Source organism: Danio rerio, chromosome 5 (genome assembly GCF_052040795.2).
Source record: "Danio rerio strain M-AB ecotype USA chromosome 5, GRCz13ab, whole genome shotgun sequence".
Lineage (NCBI taxonomy): Eukaryota > Metazoa > Chordata > Actinopteri > Cypriniformes > Danionidae > Danio > Danio rerio.
Window position 1 is genome coordinate 68,998,426 of NC_141025.1, and position 22,333 is coordinate 69,020,758.

The 22,333-nt window shown below is 36.3% G+C and overlaps 1 protein-coding gene and 1 long non-coding RNA gene across 4 annotated transcripts in view; one reads left to right on the forward strand and one right to left on the reverse strand.

The window, feature by feature from the left end:
* LOC147844459 (uncharacterized) overlaps window positions 1-22,333 on the reverse strand; it is a 155,530-nt gene that overhangs the window by 132,922 nt on the left and 275 nt on the right. Inside the window, exon 2 of the long non-coding RNA XR_015492166.1 lies at window positions 20,809-21,935. This is a non-coding gene — a long non-coding RNA (uncharacterized LOC147844459). The remainder of the gene's footprint in view (window positions 1-20,808; window positions 21,936-22,333) is intronic.
* Window positions 238-21,896, forward strand: hnrnpul1l (heterogeneous nuclear ribonucleoprotein U-like 1 like). 3 transcript variants are annotated; one of them, XR_015491990.1, is made up of 16 exons: window positions 238-309; window positions 721-983; window positions 2,443-2,799; window positions 3,693-3,873; window positions 3,942-4,015; window positions 6,191-6,330; window positions 6,428-6,527; window positions 6,639-6,751; window positions 6,845-7,878; window positions 8,226-8,491; window positions 9,213-9,341; window positions 14,403-14,571; window positions 15,289-15,561; window positions 17,673-17,851; window positions 17,938-18,117; window positions 20,883-21,896. XR_015491990.1 is itself a non-coding variant. In XM_087254492.1 (16 exons), the coding sequence occupies exons 2-16, from the start codon at window positions 764-766 to the stop codon at window positions 21,009-21,011; spliced, it is 2,634 nt and encodes an 877-aa protein (XP_087110618.1). In that variant the 5' UTR covers window positions 238-309; window positions 721-763; the 3' UTR covers window positions 21,012-21,896. The 3 variants fall into 3 exon arrangements, 1 of the variants encoding a protein (XP_087110618.1); XM_087254492.1 differs by having other exon boundaries at window positions 6,845-7,111; window positions 8,369-8,491; XR_015491989.1 differs by lacking the exon at window positions 14,403-14,571 and having other exon boundaries at window positions 6,845-7,111; window positions 8,369-8,491.

The following is a 22,333-nucleotide window of genomic DNA, read 5'->3' on the forward strand; positions in this document are numbered from 1 at the left end:
TACAGATTAAGATATAGGATGACAAAAAAAATCGCAGTTGAAAATACAAGAGAGTGCTTTGTTTATTTTGGGGATTACGTTTTTGACGTTGCTTTGACACGTTGTTTTCATGTGAACACCAGAAAAGCTGCTTATCTGTAATGTGATTGGCTAAAGCGGACCGCAGACAGACAGCAGCTTCAGCCAATCAGCTGCAGAATACGAGACCGCGCAGACTGCGGGGCGGAGGAAGTGGGCAACCTCGGTCACCCTCCATCTTCGATACAACCGTAACGACAATTTGCTTGAGGGGGAAACTGACAAATAAAGGTAAACATTTAGTTGTTTTGCATTCAAGAAATAGTATTTTTGTTTCGTAGTAAGTTGAACTAATGTTTGGTGGTTTTAGATTATGCAGGCGTGCGGCAGGTGCATTTTGCGCGCAAATCGCTTGCCTCCATAGTGCGCTAGTTATCACGAATGCTAAGTGTGCTAAGATGAAACGTGTCGGTGATTGTTTTATCAATTAAGCGGATTGATTTAGTTTATGCATGTTGTTGTGTTAGGTGTATTAAAGGTTAAACACTCCTCCAGTGCAGTGAAATGGTGTTTTAGATGCAAATAGCTCGTCTTCTATTAGCGCGTTAGCTCGCATGCTAATATTTACACCGAGTGAAGACGGTCTGTGAGCGCGTACAGTAACCAATCAATGACTCGCTTGTGTTTACTCTGTCTGTTCAGGCGCACAGTTCGGAAGTGAAACTGCTGTAGGGGTGCTTGAACGATGAGCGGGCTCAATGTCAAGAAGCTCAAAGTCAATGAGCTGAAAGAGGAGCTCCAGAAGCGAGGCCTGGACACTCGAGGGCTAAAGGCGGACCTGGCGGACAGATTGCAGGCGGCGCTGGAGGCCGAGGAGGCCGGAGGTGCACCGTCCGACGAGCAGGAGAAAGAAGACTTTGAGACCGGAGGAGAGCCTGGAGAGGGCAGTGATGATCAGGAGGATGGTAAGGTTTTACTTGATTATATTTTGGGACAGCAGTCCACCCTGTGTTTATGCAAACGGAGATGTGCTTCACAGAGATTAGGAGAGATTACTATTATTTAACATCGCCTGGCAGTGTGGGAAATGTAAGACTCCTTTTATTTTTTTTACTAACATTACATCTATCTGTGAAATACTATATTGTACAGTTTATGCAGTGAAATACCTCACATACATCACATAAATAGTTTACTATATGTGACAAACAAAACATAATTTTATTATTGACACTTTATTATTATCTGTTTTGAACTTTTATCTTTTCAATGGCTTAAAGTAAAAAGACTGATAAAATAAATAAAAGTCAATCACTATTTCTCATTTATGCTATTTCTCTTAGAAATGCTATAAAATTATTTTAAATGCATAAAATATGTAATATATTGACATCAAATTAATAAAATATACAGCAAATGAGAAATAAATGTTAGAAAAAAGGAATAAAACATACAATATCTAAAAAATTATAATAATTACAAAAATAAAATGTGTAGATTATTTAAATAACCCATTGCTAGTAGTATACAAATAATCTGCAGCCAATTTAAATGTAATTTTGTCCTCCAAGTATTTAGCAAAGTTTTTCTGAGTTGTTTAGGTTTAAGAATGAATTATTTAATGTCTCTCACAGCTGTGTGTATAAAATTAATGACAGCCTTGAAAACGAAAGCAAAACCAAATCCCGGACATTTTAGTAGATTTAGGCAGTGTTTACACTGCATGGTTCAAGTAACTCAATGTGGCACATTTGGTAACATTTTTCGTTTTTTTTTGTTTTGTTTGTTTTTTCATATGACAAAAAACAACATAATTACAAAACCATATACATTTTCCAAAATTAATCCTATTGGATGTCTTAAGTCAAGTTTAACTATTGTTTTTTATACATTCACTTTAATATTGTAATACTAATGTATTTCTAAAACTAAAAAATATTTTTAATTAATTTCAATTAATTAATTTTAATTAATAGCTTTTAGAAAATAGAAAATAAATATGCAATAAATATTTAAAAACATATATGTAACATGCAAATGAAAATTGAAAATTAATAAAAGATGCGGTAGGTATTTTCTGATGTGCATTTCTTTTTGGGGAAGAGAATGGGATACGAAAATGAAATATTATTGTTTTTTAGTTTTTAAGTAATTAGATTAAGCCATTAATATGTTGTCTACACAACTTTTTAAAAACGTTAAATTAATAATTAATTAATTTAATAGACAAACTTTTTGAAGCCGTATTTTTAATTTAATCTAGTTATGCTTGGCTCCAGAATAAATGTGGAATTATGTAAGTTTTTTTTATTTTTTTTTTATGGATGCTTTTACTTTTGAGTCACACAAAAAATCATAACTGATTAATCATTTCAGGATTGAAAAAGTCTCAGAAATGTTTTGAATCTCTTTATTTCTACACAGAATTTGCAGACAGGGAGCAAGATTTTGGAGAAGAGGCCAAGGCACAGTTTGACGATGGAAACAGCACGGATCTCTTCCAGGGTGGGTTTGATGATCAGGAAAATGAGAGCAACGGGGAAAGCAACGGGGACAGCACTGAGGCCCCCATGCCTGGTTTTGGATCATCTGACGCAGAGCAGAAAAAGCAGTTCCAGGAGCCTAAGGCCATGCAGGAGTACCGGGAGGATGAGGTGAAACAGGAGTTAGAGGAGTCTCCATCACATCCAGAGCCACAGGAGGAGCAGAACTTCGAAGAACCAAAATCACGGCAGATCCCAGAGGAAGACTCAAATAAACGCAGCCAGCAGGAAAATTCCGGTAAGCCTGGTTAATATGACGAGTATATATCGTACGGACAAAATTAAAAGTCAATCATTTCATATTATGCTCTGTTGTTTATTTCGTGGTGTCATACATTGCATTGTATATGGTAATACTTTTTCATAATTTACATTGTGCAATATTACACACCACCCAGACAGAAACATGAATAACATCATCGTGAGAAAACAGCATTCTTGAAAGTGCAATGTTTACATTTTGCATTTTGTTTAGCCATATTGGTTATTTTTATGTCAAACCTGTAATCATTTGTTTTTGAAAAGTGTTTTATATTTTATTAATATTTTACATCACATATCACATGAATGATTAAATGTGTGTGTGTGTGTGTGTTTGTATATATATATATATATATATATATATATATATATATATATATATATATATATATATATATATAAATATATGTGTGTATATATATATGTGTGTGTGTGTATATATGTATATATATATATATATATTTATGTATGTATATATATATGTATGTATGTATATGTGTGTGTGTGTATGTATATATATATATATATATATATATATATATATATATATATATATATATATATATATATATGTATGTATATATATGTATGTGTATATATGTATATATATATATATATATATATATATATATATATATATATATATATATATATATATATATATATATATATATATATATATGTATGTGTATATATATATGTATGTATGTATATATATATATATGTATGTATGTATATATATGTGTATATATATATATGTATGTATGTGAATATATATATGTATGTATGTGAATATATGTATATATATGTAGAAAGAAATAGTTGTTCACATGTGGCCTATAACTTTTTCCTTTTCCCAACCTTTTACAGGGCGTTATGATGTGAAGTCCGAGTATAAGGCTGATGAGGATGCACCACAGCAGGCTGAGCGGTCCAGCGAGTGGGATGCACAGGCCAAATCAGAGGATGACCGACACAGCTCACATAGTCGTAAAAGATCCCATGATGAGAGTCGAGGATATGGCTACTACGAGCACCGTGAAGAAAGAAGGTCAGTTCTGTGTGCTTGGGATTACTTTTTTGTGTTGCTCAATCTGACTGTTCCTTTGGTTGTTATAGGGGAAGATCACCTCAGCCTCCAGCTGAAGAAGAAGAGGAAGACATTGATGATAATCTTGTTGTAATTGACACCTGTGAGTATGAAGAGTTTTTATTTTGTTAACTGAGCCATCATTTGCAAAGCTGTTTTGTGTGTGTGTTAGAAATACAATTAATCCTATTCCGCACTTGTACTCTTTCTTTTTAAAAATAGCAGAGTGCTCAGTGTTTGTGTTCACACAATGAAGCATTGACTGTTGCAGAGAGAGAGCACAGTGTAAATACTTAGAGATGTCTGAGCTCTGTTTTGCACTATGTAGCAAAATCTGTTTTCATCAACCCAATCATAGGTGTAAACAGAGTTTAAGGATTTACTCACTCTAGGCATGGTTGCCTTGAACTGAGTGCACCTTCAGTCAATATCAGGTTTGCGTAAAGTTACAATTGCTGAAGCCAATTATTAAGCCTAAGCTGTTAAAATGGTTTCTTTGACAGGTATAGTTACTAAAAAATACTTGGTGTGTTGCCTTATTATATGTACCCGTTGAGAGTAAATAAATGTTTTAAACATTCAGCAAAAAGGTAATACAATACAATGGGTATCACTTTACAATAAAGTCTGTTTAGTTTTCAAATGGGCATAAAAGGCATATTATAGATGTGATAAAAAGAAGTAAATAAAAAATACAACAGAATTTTATAACTTTGCAATAACTAAGAAAATATCATCATGCAAAACTTAGTAAATGCTTCTGTAGTTGTTGTTAAATTGACTTTAGTGACATTATCGGATTTTAAACGGAACCGTACTGTACATAGTTAAAGGACAAAAAAACCTATAAATTGTATAATGCTATTTATAATGCTGCGGCCCAGATGAAATGGCTCAAGTCTTCAAGCATTTAGTGCTGTGAGCAACCACTGTAAATACAGCACCCTGCATGTTATTAAAAAGCACTTTAAACGTTTCAATGATGAAATAGTCTCTGAACCTCAGCACTGTCACAATATATTCCTAAACAAATCCAGGACTTTTATCATATTTAAATTTACAAGCAATTGCGCAGCAAGCATCAGAAGATTTGCAGCTTAATTAATCAATTATTTTTCCTATTTTTGCTAAGGTGACACTAGAAATTCTGTTGTACGGCGATATGAAAAGGGGCGGAATAAAAACAATGTTGTTGAACCAAGCGATTGCTCCATATTTTAAACTTGTCTACAGAGAGGTCTCGTTTTGATCTTCTATTAGTTATCAGTCACGTGATGCAATTTCACAGGTCAGAGTTCACCAAGCTTGAACTTTTGAACGCATCGACATACGCAACTTGTCACATGAGCTTGCGTTTACCAGTCTGTCACATTCACATGCTTATGAATGGAAGTCTATGGGCCGAAAAGGGTAGTCTGACCGCGGTGTTATTCTGAGCCTAAAAGTCTCTTGTTTTTTAATGTCATCATTTGCTTTAAACCTAATATATCAAAATCCTAGTTGCCATTCACCTTGCTTTTATTCGCTTTCTTTTCCACTCACTCCTAAGTAACATCTTGACCAAATCCAAGCTCAAGTGGTTATACAAGAGGGATTTGAACATGTTAATGCCAGCTGGAAAGTTTTATTTGCTCCTCACCAAGTGAAAACTAAACCTTGTTGATATTAAACATTACAGGAAACAACCGTGATAGCTGTATCTTTGCAATGTGCGCCCAGCCATTAATGAGTAATGCTAGAACTTAGGAGACAGTGAAAGTGAATGAAGTTTATACAACCTATTTCACCAGGCATAATTATAAATGAAAATGTCTACAGGAAGCAAAAAACAGAAACGTGCGCACATCAAGAAAATCTCCAAGGCAGGTGTTCAATCAAAAAAAAACATTTGAGGCGAAAGATCAAGAGAAATTTGCCACACTGCCACTTTAGCTCTCAAAAGTCTTTAATATCACTCACACAACATTTCGATTGACTTGGTCTTCACCTGATAAAGGCCATGTCAGTCGAAACGTTGTGTGAGTGATCTTTTACAAATCTCTACAGGAAATATCTATTTACCAAACATTACAACAAATGATTTGATTCTCTAGTGTTTTTACTTTTAAATAGTAATTGTAAGGGAAAAAACGTATCATATTCAATCATAAAAAAAGTAGAAACTGAAAATCCTTGACATTTGTGGTTGTAAAATAAATGGTTTTGATAGTACTATATCCAGCATTTTGTTGACATCACAGAATGGCTCATTACAGATTGTCTTCTTCTTTGTTTACAGACAACTGCGACCTGCACTTCAAGGTGGCTCGTGACAGATACAGTGGTTACCCGCTGACTATTGAGGGATTTGCTTACTTGTGGGCAGGTGCTCGTGCGACTTATGGCGTTAACAAAGGACGTGTCTGCTTTGAAATGAAGGTAACAATGACACTAATTATGATTGTTGTAAGCTACTGGCATTTTTGATTGTCTCAGACTTGTCACAAAGATCTCTCTTGTCATTTCACATGTTTAGATAAATGAGGAAATTCCAGTAAAGCACCTTCCTAGCTCTGAGCCTGACCCTCATGTGGTGAGAATCGGATGGTCCCTAGATTCATGCAGCACTCAACTCGGTAAACAACCTTTTGTGTATTTCTTTAGAATGATTTGTGGATTATGCTGGAAAGAGTTAGGTTTGTGTTTTAATGTACATTAACATTGCTCCTACTTTATTTATAATGTAGGTGAAGAACCCTTTTCATTTGGCTATGGAGGAACTGGCAAGAAGTCTTGCAACTGTAAATTTGAGGACTATGGGGAAAAGTTCACCGAAAGTGATATCCTTGGCTGCTATATTGTAATTATGTTTTTATTTAAGTCACATACAGTGCGTCCTAATAAGGGTTCAGATGCCATTATTAACCAAATCTCTTTTCCAACTTGTCCATAGGACTTTGAAAGCAGCGAGGAAATAGAGATCGCATTCTCCAAAAACGGCAAGAGTCTGGGCTCGTGTTATCGTGTCTCTCGAGAGGAACTGGCTGGACGTGCTCTTTTTCCACATGTGTTGGTGAAGAACTGTGCTGTGGAATTCAACTTTGGACAGAGGGAGGAGCCCTATTTCCCGCCACCAGAGGGCTTCACCTACCTTCAGGATATTTCCCTGGAGGACAGAGTCAGAGGCTCAGTGGGACCTGCCAACAAAACTGACTGCGAGGTTTTACATTTTACAATTATTCACAAACTATGCACAGTTGCCATGTTTGCAGATGTGACTGAAATTTTGTTTTATAGCTTTACTATAACTCTGTGGAGGATACAAATTCAGAAACATTTGCTGGGATATTGAAATTGTTTGATTTGATGTTAAAAACCCCTAAAGTTATCTTTTAAAAACGTCAATTCTTGTCAACAAACCAAATATATTTCAAACAGTACTGTAGGGCTGGGCGATAAAATCTGTATTTATTAACCAAACACCATTGTCAATACTTATCAAAAAATATATATGGTGCACTGTAGTTTTATTTAAATATGACAGCTGAGCGCCTTGGAAACAATGCCAATAAGCTTGGGGTGTAAGTTTGTCATTCCCAATGGAGGCATGAGACTTGCATGACACTCATATGGAAGCGAAGTGGACATGTTGTGCAAGCGGCGCGCACACATTTTCCAGCTGCATCTAGTTGAAAACATTTTAACTTTTCTGAATGCCGCGAGTAGAGCTGAGCAATCTGCTTCACACTTTGTATGGAGTATACACATTTCAGTAATAACGGTAGACTAATTACCTCAGACAAACACAGCGCACCCAAACACTGCAGCCCTTTTTACTTTTCTCCATAAACTTGTATCTTAGCTGCAGCTATGGTTTGTTCGTTTGTCATCCTGTGAGAAAATTGTTGATGGGCACCTAGTTACTGTACTTGAAAGCTCAGATTTGATTATCATAATTTCTTTTGTTTACAGAGTTTGAGGTTTACAGTATTATTATTATTCACACCCTAAAATGTGCATTGATTCTTTAGCATTTATACTTTACTATTGCACACACTTTGTAACATTTTATTTATCAAGTTTAAGAGTCCCTTTAACACTTTATGTTTATTTTATTATAAAGAGATTAGATATGTTGTTTAAATATTTATTTTTTACTGTTAAACCTATCTGCCTTTGTAATGTTGGTAAATTAAATAAAGTGGTTAAAAATCCTAATAAACCTAAATGGATTGGTAAAAAATATTCAATAGTTCTGATACCGAATGATATGAAACATGATAATGTGTTTTTTTTTTTTTTTTTTTTTTTTGCAATATCGCCCAGGCCTACAGTACTGTAATAATTGCATTATAACGTGTAATGTTTTGTACATGACAAACTCCAGTGTTTCGATTTACAATATGTGATCAGTAGACAGATAATGGTAGTACTTGAAAAAAGTATGGTCTCTTTCTTTTTTTTTTTTAATTCTCAGATCCTGATGATGGTTGGTCTGCCTGGTAGTGGAAAAACTACTTGGGCCCTTAAATATGCAAAAGAGAACCCTGAAAAGAAGTTCAACATCCTGGGCACCAACGCTATCATGGAAAAGATGAAGGTATGGGTGTTGAATATTTCTAATATTATTATTATGTAGATCTATATAATATATTATTAGTGTGTTTGTGTGTGTTAAATGTATAAAAAAAATTATAAGGCCAATTTGTTGAGATTAAAAATTTATCATTGCTAATCTTTTGGCATTTAATCATCATGCAGATTTTTTTTATTGTGACAGCCCTAAATATTATAGCAACTGTGCATGGTAATGTAATAGGCATGGTATACCGCTGGTTTGGAAAAGTCAAGGTTTTAAAACCCCAAAAATTTTCTGTTATACCGTTCTTAAGGTATGTGTATGATTTTTCTTTTTTTATTTACATTTTTTTTTAAAACCACAGCATCTCCAGCAGAAAAGATATCCAAAGATGGCATTTTAAATTGTAAAGGAATCTGTGTTCTCCAAACTTATTGCTCCAAAATATTTCACAAAATAAAATAAATTGTGTTCAAAGGAGAAAAAAAGTTTTATTTTTTTACACAGACATTTAAGAAGTATATATTTTAGAGCAATATATCACAATACAGTGATACCATGAAATCGTGATATTTTTATTCAAGGTTATCATACCGTCAGAATCTTGTACTAGCCCATGTCTATAATGTAATCCCCTTTAAGGAACTCCGGCTCCAGATAGATTCAATAAGCATTTATACCAATGCATAATTCAGGCTATCAAGAAGTCACATTTAAAGATTTACTGTGCTGTTTCTGTCAGGTCATGGGTCTTCGTCGGCAGCGCAACTATGCAGGACGCTGGGATGTGCTTATCCAGCAGGCCACACAGTGTCTCAACAGGCTCATCCAGATTGCTGCCCGCAAGAAGCGCAACTACATCCTGGACCAGGTACTGCTGTACTTGCTTGCCTTTGTGCTGTGCCCACAGCTAAAAACCCTTCCCGTCCTTCTCAACCTTCCCCCCCAGAAAACCCACATTCACTGCTGCTCACTGATGCACATGTTCATTAATGCACTTCTGCTCTTTCTGTAGCCTAGTTTAAAGCATTGGTTAGCCTATTGTGCTCCTGAAGACTTGTTTTTTTTTCCAGTCTTTATTTCTTTGTCCTGAACATGTTGCTGAATTATGATTTGTTTTGTTTTGCCTAAACTTAAAAAAAGCAAGCAGAGAAAATGCAGTAAAGTATGTTGTCGCAATGAATATTTTTGACCTTGTATTGCCTTGTTGTAAAGAGATCTTTGCCACACTGTACAAGTAGTCCATGTCATTAGTAAGATGTTGAAAAACAAGTAATCACTGCCTGGTGAGTAAGAAAACACCTTCTGTTGCTATTGTAACCGTAAAGACTATGATAACTTTTCATTAGATAAACTTGGAACTTTACATGAATGTTGTTTTTAAAAATGAATAGCAGGTAAGTGAACTAACCTGCTTCAAGTTTACAGGTGGACAGTTCCAGAGGTTGTAAGGTAGGTCAGGTCAAAGGACATGCTAATAGGTTCTTGAGGATACGTGAGTATGGACGGGTAGGTACTGAATGTTGTCTGCGTCGGTCACACTGGTCGTTTGAGCTGTGGGTAAGTGAAGGTAAGAAAAGGGGACCCAGGCAGTGCATGTGTTTAAAATACAGAAGTGAGGCCTAATTTAGTTCTTCAGGTGATGTTCACATATCGTGTCTTTTCACGCTCGAGTCAATGTTTAATTATAAAGTGCTCTTAAAGACAAGTGTTGACCAAAGTGCTTTACAAGCATGTAGCGTTTCATACAAAGGACTAATAAAACGTATATAAGACTCTCATATGTTGTTAAAAGCCAAACAGTAGAAATTAGTTTTATGACTAGATTTAAAAACAGAAAGGGTTTTTGGGCTGCCTAACGTTTAGAGGCCAATTATTCCAAAGTTTTTCATAGACAAATAGCATGTGTGCACAAACAGGAAGAGACTACAGGCCCCGGTATACTTCAAATAAAGTTCTTTTGCTGTTCGTTTGAGGGCATAAAGAAATTCGTGAAGGCTGAGAATACTGTCTCCGAACCGTTCGACAAGCCAGGCGCAGCAGTAGGCAGGGTTTTAAATGTGTTTTGCTGATTAAGTGGCGACTGAAAGAGAATACGTTTCATAAACATCTAGAAACAGCCATGTCCAACAAGAAGCACCACCACGGCACGTCACATTGCTTTATATTTGCTGTAAACAACAAATGAAATAAAGTTTAAAGCTTTATCAGAGGTGGTACGATGTGATTATTCTTCTCGTCTGATATGTAAAACCTGCGAGCGATCTTTCTGCTGCGAATGCATCTGACTACCAGCTCTGCTCATGTTGCTAATTTGGTATTGTGGTGGATATTTTTCTCCTGTCTGATGGCTGATTTATACTTCTGCATCGAGCACACGCGTATGTTCTGGCGCACCTCTCAAAAATGTAACTCCACGTTGCAACGACGCGTAGCGCAAGCTTTGTGATAGGTTGGCTTGGTAGCTGTGACTAGTGTGGGTGGGACAAAAGAGCCATGCAAACCTGTTTGAGCGAGTGTTTAGAAATGTCAAGTCCTGTAAAAACCTGTTTGAGCGAGTGTTTAGAAATGTCAAGTCCCGTAAAATAGCTCCAGATAGAAACTTGATTGTGAATACCTTATGACTAATGTTGCACGTCTGCCAGTTCCTGCCTCTGAATGAGCGAATGAGTTTTAGATACTTGTACATTAAAGTAGCATTCAGAAAACTCAAAACACCCGCAAAGAAACACGACACAGGAACATAAAAACCCACTGCTATCTATTGTTCCGGAAGTGTTATTGCAGAGCAACACAAACAGCATCCCCGCATTGCTCTGAAGTTAACCACCCAAATTGACATGGGTAATAAAAAGATTCAACTTCAGTCATGTTCATGTTGTGAAAAATGTCCACCGTTGATTATATTAGACTTTTGCTTTCAATAGCGATTTTAAAACTTTGAATATAGTAAGTCTTTGGCTATGCATGGGTATTATTAATCAGAAATTGAGTGTACATAGTTTTACGTTAGGAAATGCAGTCTTGAATTTAAAAACAGTTGGCAAGTACTGGAGAACAGATGCAACACATTGATTAAATTTTATGCTCATGTAAAAGTAATATTCAACTTGTTTAGCTTTACTTTCATTTGGTTTTGATTTGAACACATTAGTTTAACTAATTTCTAATAACTACTTTTTTTTCTTTTTCATGGTGACAGTTTGTGCATAATATTTTACTATTTATTTTGCAAGATGGTTGTATTTAGATTAATGTACCTTTAAGTATTATATAGTCTTTTATTCAGATTAAAGTGTAATTTAAAGACTTCACTAGGTTATGTTAACTAGGAAAGTTAAAGGTGGAGTAGGTGATCTTTCACAATGCTAATAGCTTAGCATAAATCTATGAATCACAGTCCCTCCCCTGCCCTCTAGAGCCACGCCTCCTTAAACACGAGCACAGCTACAGAACCCTCTCTCGTGTGTTAAAAGTGACTAGCGATTATCCGGCAGGGAGCAAGCCAAACTGACATGCGAGTGAATATTTAGAGATGCATGGTTAACAATATAGGGAGAGGCTAGGCGGAATAGCTGTATTTGCTTGTGTTTTGTTGTTAAACTAATTAAAATCTACATTATCGATGCTGTAAAAGGTCCCTTATGAAACTGAAAATAGTCTTATCAATCTTTTATCGGAAGATTTTAGTGGCTGAACAACACTTCTGTGAAGATATAACCCGTTTGTGACAACAACTTCTAATGTTACATCAGCTTTGCATGAAGCTAAAACAGAAAAGTTATAAAACAGAACATTACCTGTCTAAAAGAAATCCTTCAGCCATTGTTTCATCCTTTCTCCAGCGTGCAAAGGTAACTCCAATATTGATTCAGGTTTTTAACAAGTTTTGATTCAGGAGGCTTTTACTGCTTTAGCCCTCTCTCGTGAACGCGCGGCACAAACAGCGGTCGGCAGAGCTGCGTACAAAAGGCTGAGCAGTTGTTTAAATCTGGATTTGCTGACAGACAGTTTCGAATACTTATCGGAATTATGAGAGATGTCGGTCCGACTCTATTTAATTGGATGAACATTTTTTTGTTTTATGCCTTACCCAAAATATATAAAAAAAAAAAAAAAAAAAAATATATATATATATATATATATATATATATATATATATATATATATATATATATATATATATATATATATATATATATACATACATATAAATAGATTAATTAGATAATTTACTTTAATCATTACTATTAGACTGTAAAGAGACTTTCAACCAGCACAACAAAAAATGCTTCTGAAGACAATCACCTACTCCACCTTTTAAGTAATTAGTCAAGTTATTGTATAACTAGATTGATGTGTAGACGATCAAAAAATACACAGTAAATATTTCTTAAGGAGGCTTATAATACTAACCTTAATTTTTTTTTTAACTGCTTTTATTCAAGAAATAAACTATAAGAAATAAGACTTATTATGACTCCGGAATAATTATTTTTGTTTAATAGGAAATACTGTGAAATACTGTTAAATTTCTTTGGTTTGTTAACAGGGTATATGCAGGAATCCTAAAGATAATTTCAATACCTTTTAAGACTTTTAAAGACTTTCTCAGAATATTTAAGACCTCATCTTAAAGTTCTAAGTTCATCTTAAAGAACCAAGTTCTAGTCAGTATCAAACCTTTAATTTAAACAGTTGTAGTTAAATCAATGGAGCACAACCATGCAACAGAAGTCAGATAAGCTCGTAAGAAACAAAGCCTGAAAGAACAAATTACGCAGTTGTTTTCAGCGTCAGGCTTAAACCACTGTTTAAACTCGTCTTTCTTCATCCAGGAGTACGCAAACTTATATTTTCTAATTTTACCATTTGTTTCGAGCTATGGTTTTGCTACATGCGACCGTCACATCAGCTTCCTGCGTTTGCCGCAAATTACCTGACATCCCCTAGACTGAGGAGCTTGGCCAGACGTGCTCCGGCCCAAAGTAATCGCGTGGATCGAGCACACCATTGTTAATATTTGGAGGAAAAACAAATAACAATAAAAAATTGAGAATGCCGCATGTGCACCATGTGTCACGTAACAAGAACTGAGCAAAGTGAATCCGTTTCGCACTTCATATAGATCATACAGAATTCAATAATAACAGTAGACTCATCACCTCAGACAAATGCAGAGCACCAAAACACTGCGAGAGTTTTAGTTATATTTTTCATGAATAAAACTTGTATCAGAGCTATAGCAAGGATTTGTCAGTGGTGGTTACTGACACACATGGTTGACTAGTAATGACACACCATGGCTCACTAGTTCTAGGGCATCAAATGTGATGAAGGAAACTGCGTGCCTCAAGTTTCCCGCACCGTTTTTTAGACCTGATATGTGAACTAAGACTAGCTTTTAGTAGTCAGGACGATATGTGCCAGAACGCCTTTCATTATTGATTTGATTTAAATCAATTGATTTTAGTTTCTGTTTTACCAATTGTTTGGTTTCAGAGTAAACAGAAGGCTGTAAAATTAAGATGTCAAATCCTGAATTCATTTATTGTTTAGTGTTTTTTTTTTATTTTCATTTAAGACTTGCATGTTGAGTAGTGCCATGAGACAATTGTTTCTACATTAGCATCTCCATAAGAGACTACCTTCATTTAAGCCGGTAGTTTAGTTGAGGGAAGAAGGAAGGGTCCCCTGTACAATGTCAGTCATTTAATCTACCTTGTGTTGACCTCTTGCCTATTTACGGTAAGTCAGTTGGGGTTGTGAGAGACAACCGCTAGTTATTCCAGAGCAGTAACTATAGACATGAAAGAAAAAAAACTCTCTCACTTTCATCGTTGCAGGAATCCAATTCCCCTCCTACGGAACGCAAAGCCGTAACAAAGCAAATAATGAACAGCTTCTACTTTTTTCTTGTCACCATTGCTAGACAAATGTATATGGATCAGCCCAGAGACGAAAAATGCGTCCTTTTGAAGGTTTTCAACGCAAGGCTATTGTAATTTGTCCCACGGATGAGGATTTAAAAGATCGAACGTTAAAGCGAACTGATGAGGAAGGGAAGGATGTTCCCGATCATGCTGTATTAGAAATGAAAGGTAGGAATGCCATGGATAAAACCAAAACAAATGTTCAAAACTACACACCAGATCTGCTTTTGCTGTTTTTATTTTGTTGTTTGTTTCTTTATTTTAAGACTTGGAAGAACCCACCCGTCCCTCCTTCTGTTAAACCTTTTTGCCAGATAAAAGAGCTATTCTCACCTTTTTTTTCCCATTTCTCCCTGCCCTTTTAACCACATCTTTTGCATCGTCTGTCATGCCACTCCTCACCAACTGCAAACCAGTTCAGATAATCAGGATTGAGGAAGAGAATTGCTGTAATTGGCTCTGGCGCTACAATTCACTTCAGCAACCGAGCAGTTTGTATTGGCCGTAATGTTAAATGTTGAATAAATTACTAGGAATTTCCTAATTTTGCAGGGACACCTTTTATCATAACACTCTTTTTCTGGCAACTGTTTTAGTTTAATTTCCATTCCCTATGACCTCCCCCTGCCCCACATTGTCTTTATATTCCAACTCTTGGACAAGGGTTTTCTTACACAGCTAAGGCAACGTTTGTCCCAGAGATTGTTCTCTTTATCACCACATGCTCCAGTTCTCTCTTTCTCTCTCTTCTTCTCTCTCTGTCTCCTTGTTCTGTCCCCTTCCCTGTATCTTTGCTGTCACCATTGTATGGTGCTGATTATGATTCTCTTTGTCTTTTGCCGGCGTGGCTGTTCTGTCCCTCATTGCGTGCCTCTGCTCCCGCAGCAAACTTTGTGCTGCCCGACGTTGGTGAGTTCCTGGACGAGGTGAGGTTCATAGAGCTTCAGAAGGAAGAAGCAGAAGCTCTCATCAAGCAATACAACGAAGAAGGCCGTAAAGCCGGGCCGCCCCCAGAGAAGCGTTTCGATAACCGCCAGAGTGGTTTCCGCGATCGCAGTAACTTCCAGCGCTACGACAATCGTAGCGGACCGCAGGGTAATAGAAGTGCCTACCAGAACCGTGGCAGCTCAGGAGGCGGAGGCGGAGGCTTCAGAGGAGGTCAGTTTTGTGTTTTCCATTAAAAAACAAAAAATTGTTAAATGTGTTAAAAAACTCCTCATCCACCGTTGAGTGTCTAGAAAGAAGCACTATATAAATGTAATGAATTATTATTATTGTTGTTTTTTTTTTATTAAATATTTTACTTTAGTTTACTTTAGTTTTTTATTTATTTTAGTTTTTGGTTATTAAATGCTTATTAAACCTAATTACATTTTATTTGTTCAGTTTCACTTTTTAGTTTTTTACTCTCCAGACTAGCGCTGTGCGACTAACCAAATCTCTAGAGGCTGCGATATGAAATGAGTAAATGCGTATTATAGATGTTTAAAACCCCTCACTACAAACTTTATACACTTTTTTTCAGACAGGTATTAACATTTTCACACTTCTCTCTCGTTTAAACACTCATAAAGTTCAAACTTTCGTAGCATAGTAAGGCCAGTGTTATAGAATGAAACCAAAACTATTTGCTCTTCATTTATTTATTCCGTAATGGCGCCCTACAGGCACGTAACTTCTACTTTCCTTTAGCATGTCCAGAAGTTTTGTTAGCATCTTCCTCTGCCTTTTGGGTGCTATGGCAGGTGCCTTTGATGGTACAGAATTTTTTGCAGACATTACGGGGAGAAAACTTGCAAACATACAGTCTAGTTCTTCAGGGTCACACTGCTAGCGATCAAAGATTTATGTAAATTTGCCAAGCTAAACGCATTCTGTACTGTATAGGAGACATGGCACAGAGGAGATTATTTAACAATGGCCTACAGCCAATCGGGACACAGAACACAATACGCTGTAGAAAAAAGCATGTGAAATTGCACGAAAAAATCTGCAAAACTGTGAGGCCACGAAAAGTGAACCACGTTATAGTGAGGGACCACTGTTTATTTTTTTGCTTAAGATTTAAACATAATTAAATGAAAATGGTTGAATCTTTTTCATAGTTTGAGTAATATATTTTTTTTCATGTATTCCTAGGAAGTTATTTATCATATATTGGACTGAAAAATCATACCTAATGCTTTAGTGTAAAATGTTTCATATCTATTTATTTATTTGATCATCAGTGGTCCCCAAACCCAGTCCATTTTACCGCACCCCGGGAGATTAAATTTTGATGCTTAAGTGCCCGAGATGTAACCAGAAGAAATCGGCCATTTTTCAAAATAAAAGATTGAATTATTAACTTACTATTATGAAATATATTTTTATCTATATTAATCTTGTCATAGAGATCTAGCCATAAATTGTGCCATATGGTGTGGCAATAAGCAAACAAATCACTATTTTGGAATGATAACTAGCAGGTTTACTCCCACATTCAATATTATAGTTGTACAAGCTTGCACTGCACAGTGTAAAAGCATCAGTAAACCCCCATCAGTAAATAAAAAAAACTATGCATTTTCTACTAGCAGTAGAGATTTTATTATTATTATTTATTTATTTTATGTACACCCAATCCCCACGCTGCGAACTGGTACCAGTTTGTGGATCTATTGGTTCCAGGCCGCACATAAAATCATTAATTATTTCTGTTGTATTTATTATCTGGGTCTGAAGGATCTTTTATTTTGAAAGATGACCACTTTCTTCTGGTTACATCTCGGTCATCAAACTTGAATCTCCCGGGCCGTGGTAAAATTGGCATACATTGACTGGGTTTGGGGACCACTGATGTACACCATTTAACGTTTAATCATATGGATATTTCATATCTACACAATTCTTAAAGGGATGCACAGCCCCTTGTTTCAATTTTATTTGACACAAAGAAGATATTTTGAAGAATGTTGGAAACCAGTAACCATTAATGTCCAGTTTCTGGTTTACAAGCTTTTTCCCTTTTGTGTGTGTTCAACATGAGAAAGAGATTCAAATGGATTTGGAACAAGTGAACGGCAAATAAAGTGACTGCTTATTTTTGGGTAAACTATCCCTTTAAGTAGGTCTATAGTAAAGGGAATATTTTTATTTTTTTTTATTTTTTTAAGCCATCTAGATCACCTTCTCTGGGTGTATTATTGCACTTAATGTCCTGCATTTTTTGTTACATTTACACCTGAAAGAAATACCACATTTACAAAATCCATCCACTACTTAAATAGGATACAACCGTGGAGGCTACAACCAGAACCGCTGGGGAAATAACTACAGGGATGGAGGCTCAGGAGGCCGCGGTGGATACAACCGCAACCAGCAGTCTGGAGGCAACTATAACCATAACCGCCAGGGCTCCTACAACAAGACCGTTTCTACAACATCCGGAGGATACAGCCAGCCACAGGTACTGGAAAAAAAGCTTTCATTACTCATCAGCTTATGAGCCAAACAGGACTTTCAATCATTGCATTTTTTATTTGCTTTTCATAGCCTCAGGCTTATAATCAAGGCTACAACCAGGGTTACACCCAGAGCAGCTATAACCAAGGGTATAACTACAGCAACTACAGCCAGTACCCAGGATACAGCCAGAGCTACAGTCAAGCCCCAGCAGCCACAGCACAGACCTACAACCAGCAGCAGCAGAGCTACAATCAACAATACCAGCAGGTGAGGCCAGTTTTCCTGTCACTAGTGGAGTAACGGATCACACATCTCATGGTTTGGATTACATTATGGTTTTTTAGTCATGGATCGACATTTTTCTGATCAGCCAAAAAGGGAAGGAGACAAATGTAATTTGCCTTTAATTTATTACAGGAACAGTTCTACAAGATACTTTTGGTTTTAACAAAAAGAACCTGTAATTTTATTTAAAAAATAAGTTGAAGAAATAATCAGCTGAATAAAAATAAATTGTAAAATATTCAGTACTGTGAAAAATTCACTGTTACTACTACTTTTGCTGATAACGTTAAATGTAGAAATATAACATTATAATTTGTAGAAATCGAACATTATAATTTGAACATCTTATATATATTTTTTTGTCTCATTTTCAATAAATGATTCAGTTATTCACTCATAAAACTTCATGTTTCATTGCTGGATGTGTCATTTTTAAGGAATTGTTCAGTGGCATATTTTTGATAGCTGGTTGTCACCACATGTTGGGTAAATAATGGGATTGCTGCGTACAAATTTCATTTTTGAGTGTCAAATACACGTATATGACGGTGATTTTAATCTTTATTATAAACATCAGTGGTTATATCTAAACTATAAACTGTTATCCCAGTACTTCTGTCTTGTTTGAGGGAGTACCGTCTCTTCCTCCAGTGAAACATGATCAAGATGGCAGGCGGCACATAAAGTTTAACATAAAAATTACAAAAAAACAATACCACAAAATTATTATTCATAAAAGGTCAGATCATAAAAAACAATTACTCGTATCCTTTAAGACAGTGGTTCTCAAACTTTTTTCATCAAGTACCACCTCAGAAAAAAATTGTCTCTCCAAGTACCACCAAAATGAGCAGTATTGAAATACAGTAGCGTAGTAGGCCCAGTAAAGCAGCTACAACTCTGCTCAGTTAAAAAACGTGGCAGATTACCTCAGAAATATAGGCTATATGTCATATATGGCATATTATATACATAATTTTTGATAAATTTTTAAATATATGTAGCATGTACATGACATATTTCATTCCTCCCCGTACCACTAGAAGGAAGCCCGCGTACCACTAGTGGTACACGTACCACAGTTTGAGAACCACTGCTTTAAGACGTTGTAAAGAAGATGTTAAAAGTACTGAGGCCAAAGTGTGTCAAGATTTAGCTGATTTTGCAGGTCATTCAAAGCCCTAGGAGCATAAGGAGTCGTACAAAATACAGTGATGTGTCTGTGAGTCTGTGCCTGTGACAGCGTATTGCTGCATGATAAACAGAATCTAGTTTTCTAAGCAGAGTAGCAGCTGCATGCATATATAGATGATCACTATAATCAATAATAGACAAAAAGCTACTCTACTAATTTCCTACGGAAAAAATTTTAAACTGAAGACTAAATCTCTTTCTTGGTTTTTGCGTTTTTCAAACACAGATTTGAATGCAGTGTTTTGAAGGATTAATAAACATATGGAAATCAATTATATATATATTATATAATTATAAATTATGTTGCGTGGGTGTTGAGATCCTGATCTTTTAATGATTAATTGTGCAGCTTGCACTGAATGCATTAATGCAGGCTAAACAAGTAGTGACAGAAATCACCTAAAATGAAACCCCCCACATCCCGAATCACCTACCACAACTTTTTCCGTCATCATAATATTTTACAGCAAAGCCTAAGTGCTTTCATACATGTGATATGAATGGCACGGGAGGCGATCTGAAATTTAGGATTAATCAACAAGTAATAAAAAAATGTGTTAATAAAAAATGTGTTAATCCGCAGGTCACATGTTGTGATCTGACCGAGTTACGGATCAACCGTGATCAGTTACACCTCTGCCTGTCACAAATGTAACCCTGGACCACAAAACCAATCGAGTACATTTTTGGTCAAAATTATCAGGGTTGATTTTTCTATTTCTTTTATTAGAATACTAAGTTACGGTCATGTTTCATGAAGTAATACTGAAAATGGACTTTAAATACACAAACACTCAATTTTTGATTAAAGTGTGTTAATAAGTACTTGATTTAGACACCCTTTAAAGGTGTGTGTTTTTTTTAACCCTTCATTTTTAAATTTTCAAATAGTTGTATTTTGGCTAGGGTTGGATATCGTTTGGGGTTATTTAGAAATCGGTGCTAAAACGATACTTTTAAAACAGTACCACCAAAACGGTGCCTGAACCGATACTTTTGAGCCATAAAATTTTGACTCTAGAAATATCTTTATTTGACAAAATCTTTTAAAAACTAATTTTCGTGGCACCGAAATTCACATGCTGATTTAATCCGGTACATACTGGTTACAGGTACAGATGCTATAAAGGCACCAGGTTTCGGTACCCAACCCTAATTTTGGCCAGATATTTTTCTAAAACCGGGATCACCAAACTTAAAAAAAAATATCACAATGTCAGCTTTTTCCAGTATCCTGCAGCCCTAATCATGAGTACATTTCTTCCAACCATTAAAAAATGTTCTATATAATATTAATTTAACTAAATTGAACATAGCCAATATGCAATGCATTTGTCTTGTTGACAATGTATGCATTTTCCCCTATTTAAATTCACACATTGATTATTTTGTCAGTTACTCCTCTGAAAGCTCGGTTGTAAGGAAAATGAAAATTCTGAGCAGAAACTAATAATTCTGCCAACTATACACCGCACACACCTGGTCAGAGACTGTTCAGTATTGTGTTATCGAAGCATGTGTTTATTTACACACTGTATCTTTGCTTTCCTCAGTATGCTCAGCAGTGGCAGCAGTACTACCAGAACCAGAGCCAGTGGAACCAGTACTATAACCAGTACGGCGGTTACGGCAACTACCAGCAGGGAGCTCAAGGCAGCCAGGGAGCCCAGGGAACACAGTAGTAGCAGCAGCATCAGCGCCGTCTCCTGCAGCCCATTCCCTAAGCAGCATTCCTCAAGCCTTTTCCCTCATCCTTCCCAGTCTTACCTTTTTCTTCGCCCGCGTAACCATTTATCCGCTCCCTATTTATGCCAACCCTAAAGATAACCACACTTCTGTGGACCTCCATCGCTCTCTTTGAGTTTTGGTGACAGGTTTCCCTTTTTTTTTTTGCTCTTCTACTAAATATTTGTTTACATAAAGCTTTGTTTTCCCCCCTCTATGTGTACTTGTAGATGAGAGATTTTGAATTTAGTAACGTGTGGTTTAGTCGACTCCAAAACTGCTCACACACTATGATGTGCTTGAATGTTTCGAAAATAGAGCAGGAAATATTGAGGAAGCTTTGCTTGCTTGCATTTACATCTGATGTATAGAGAAAGAGGCAGGGTGTTTTCTGTGTTCCCATAATTTTACCACTGATTTTATCATTGTTTTTGTTTTTTATTATTGTATAAGTTTAAAAGAACCACATTCTGCGGTAGATTATTGTTATTGTTCTGTATATCATCATATGCCTGTATGTACGCATTGATGTAAGACCATGTAACGCTTAAGGTACATGATATTGGACATTTTAATAACCCAAATCTTGGATAACAATTCTGATGTCTCAAACCGATGAAGGTTACCATTGTTTTTTCCTTTTTATATAGCATTTTTAAAACGACTCTGATTGGTCTAATGCACATCTACTCCCATGTTGCAGATTAGTAACGATCCAAACTAGCTCCTCGTGTGGATATGTTTTTACCTTGTGTCTCGTCTGTAAAGAAGTATCTGCATATGGTGTTTGTGTCAAATCAAAACACGTTATTTTGTATTTGAGAATATAATCAGAAGAACAAGTCTTGTGTCCTGTGTTTTATTGAGTTGAAAATGCCCCACTAGGAGACCACTAGGGAACACTAGGTTGCTGTTGGAAGTGGTGTTAGTGAGGCCAGCAGGGGGCGCTCAACCTGTGGTCTGTGTGAGTCCTAATGCCCCAGTAAAAGTGAAGAGGACACCACACTGTCAGTGGCGCCGTCTTTCGGATGAGACGTTAAACCGAGGTCCTGACTCTCTGTAGTCATTAAAAATCCCATGGCATTTCTCGTGAAAGAGCAGGGGTGTAACCCCGGTGTCCTGGCCAAAGTCTATCGGCCCTTACGATCATGGCCTATCAATCATCCCCTTCCACCGAAATGGCTCTATCACTGTCTCTCCACTCCACCAATAGCTAGTGTGTGGTGAGCGCACTGGCGCCGTTGTCCTGTGGCTGCCGTCGCATCATCCAAGTGGATGC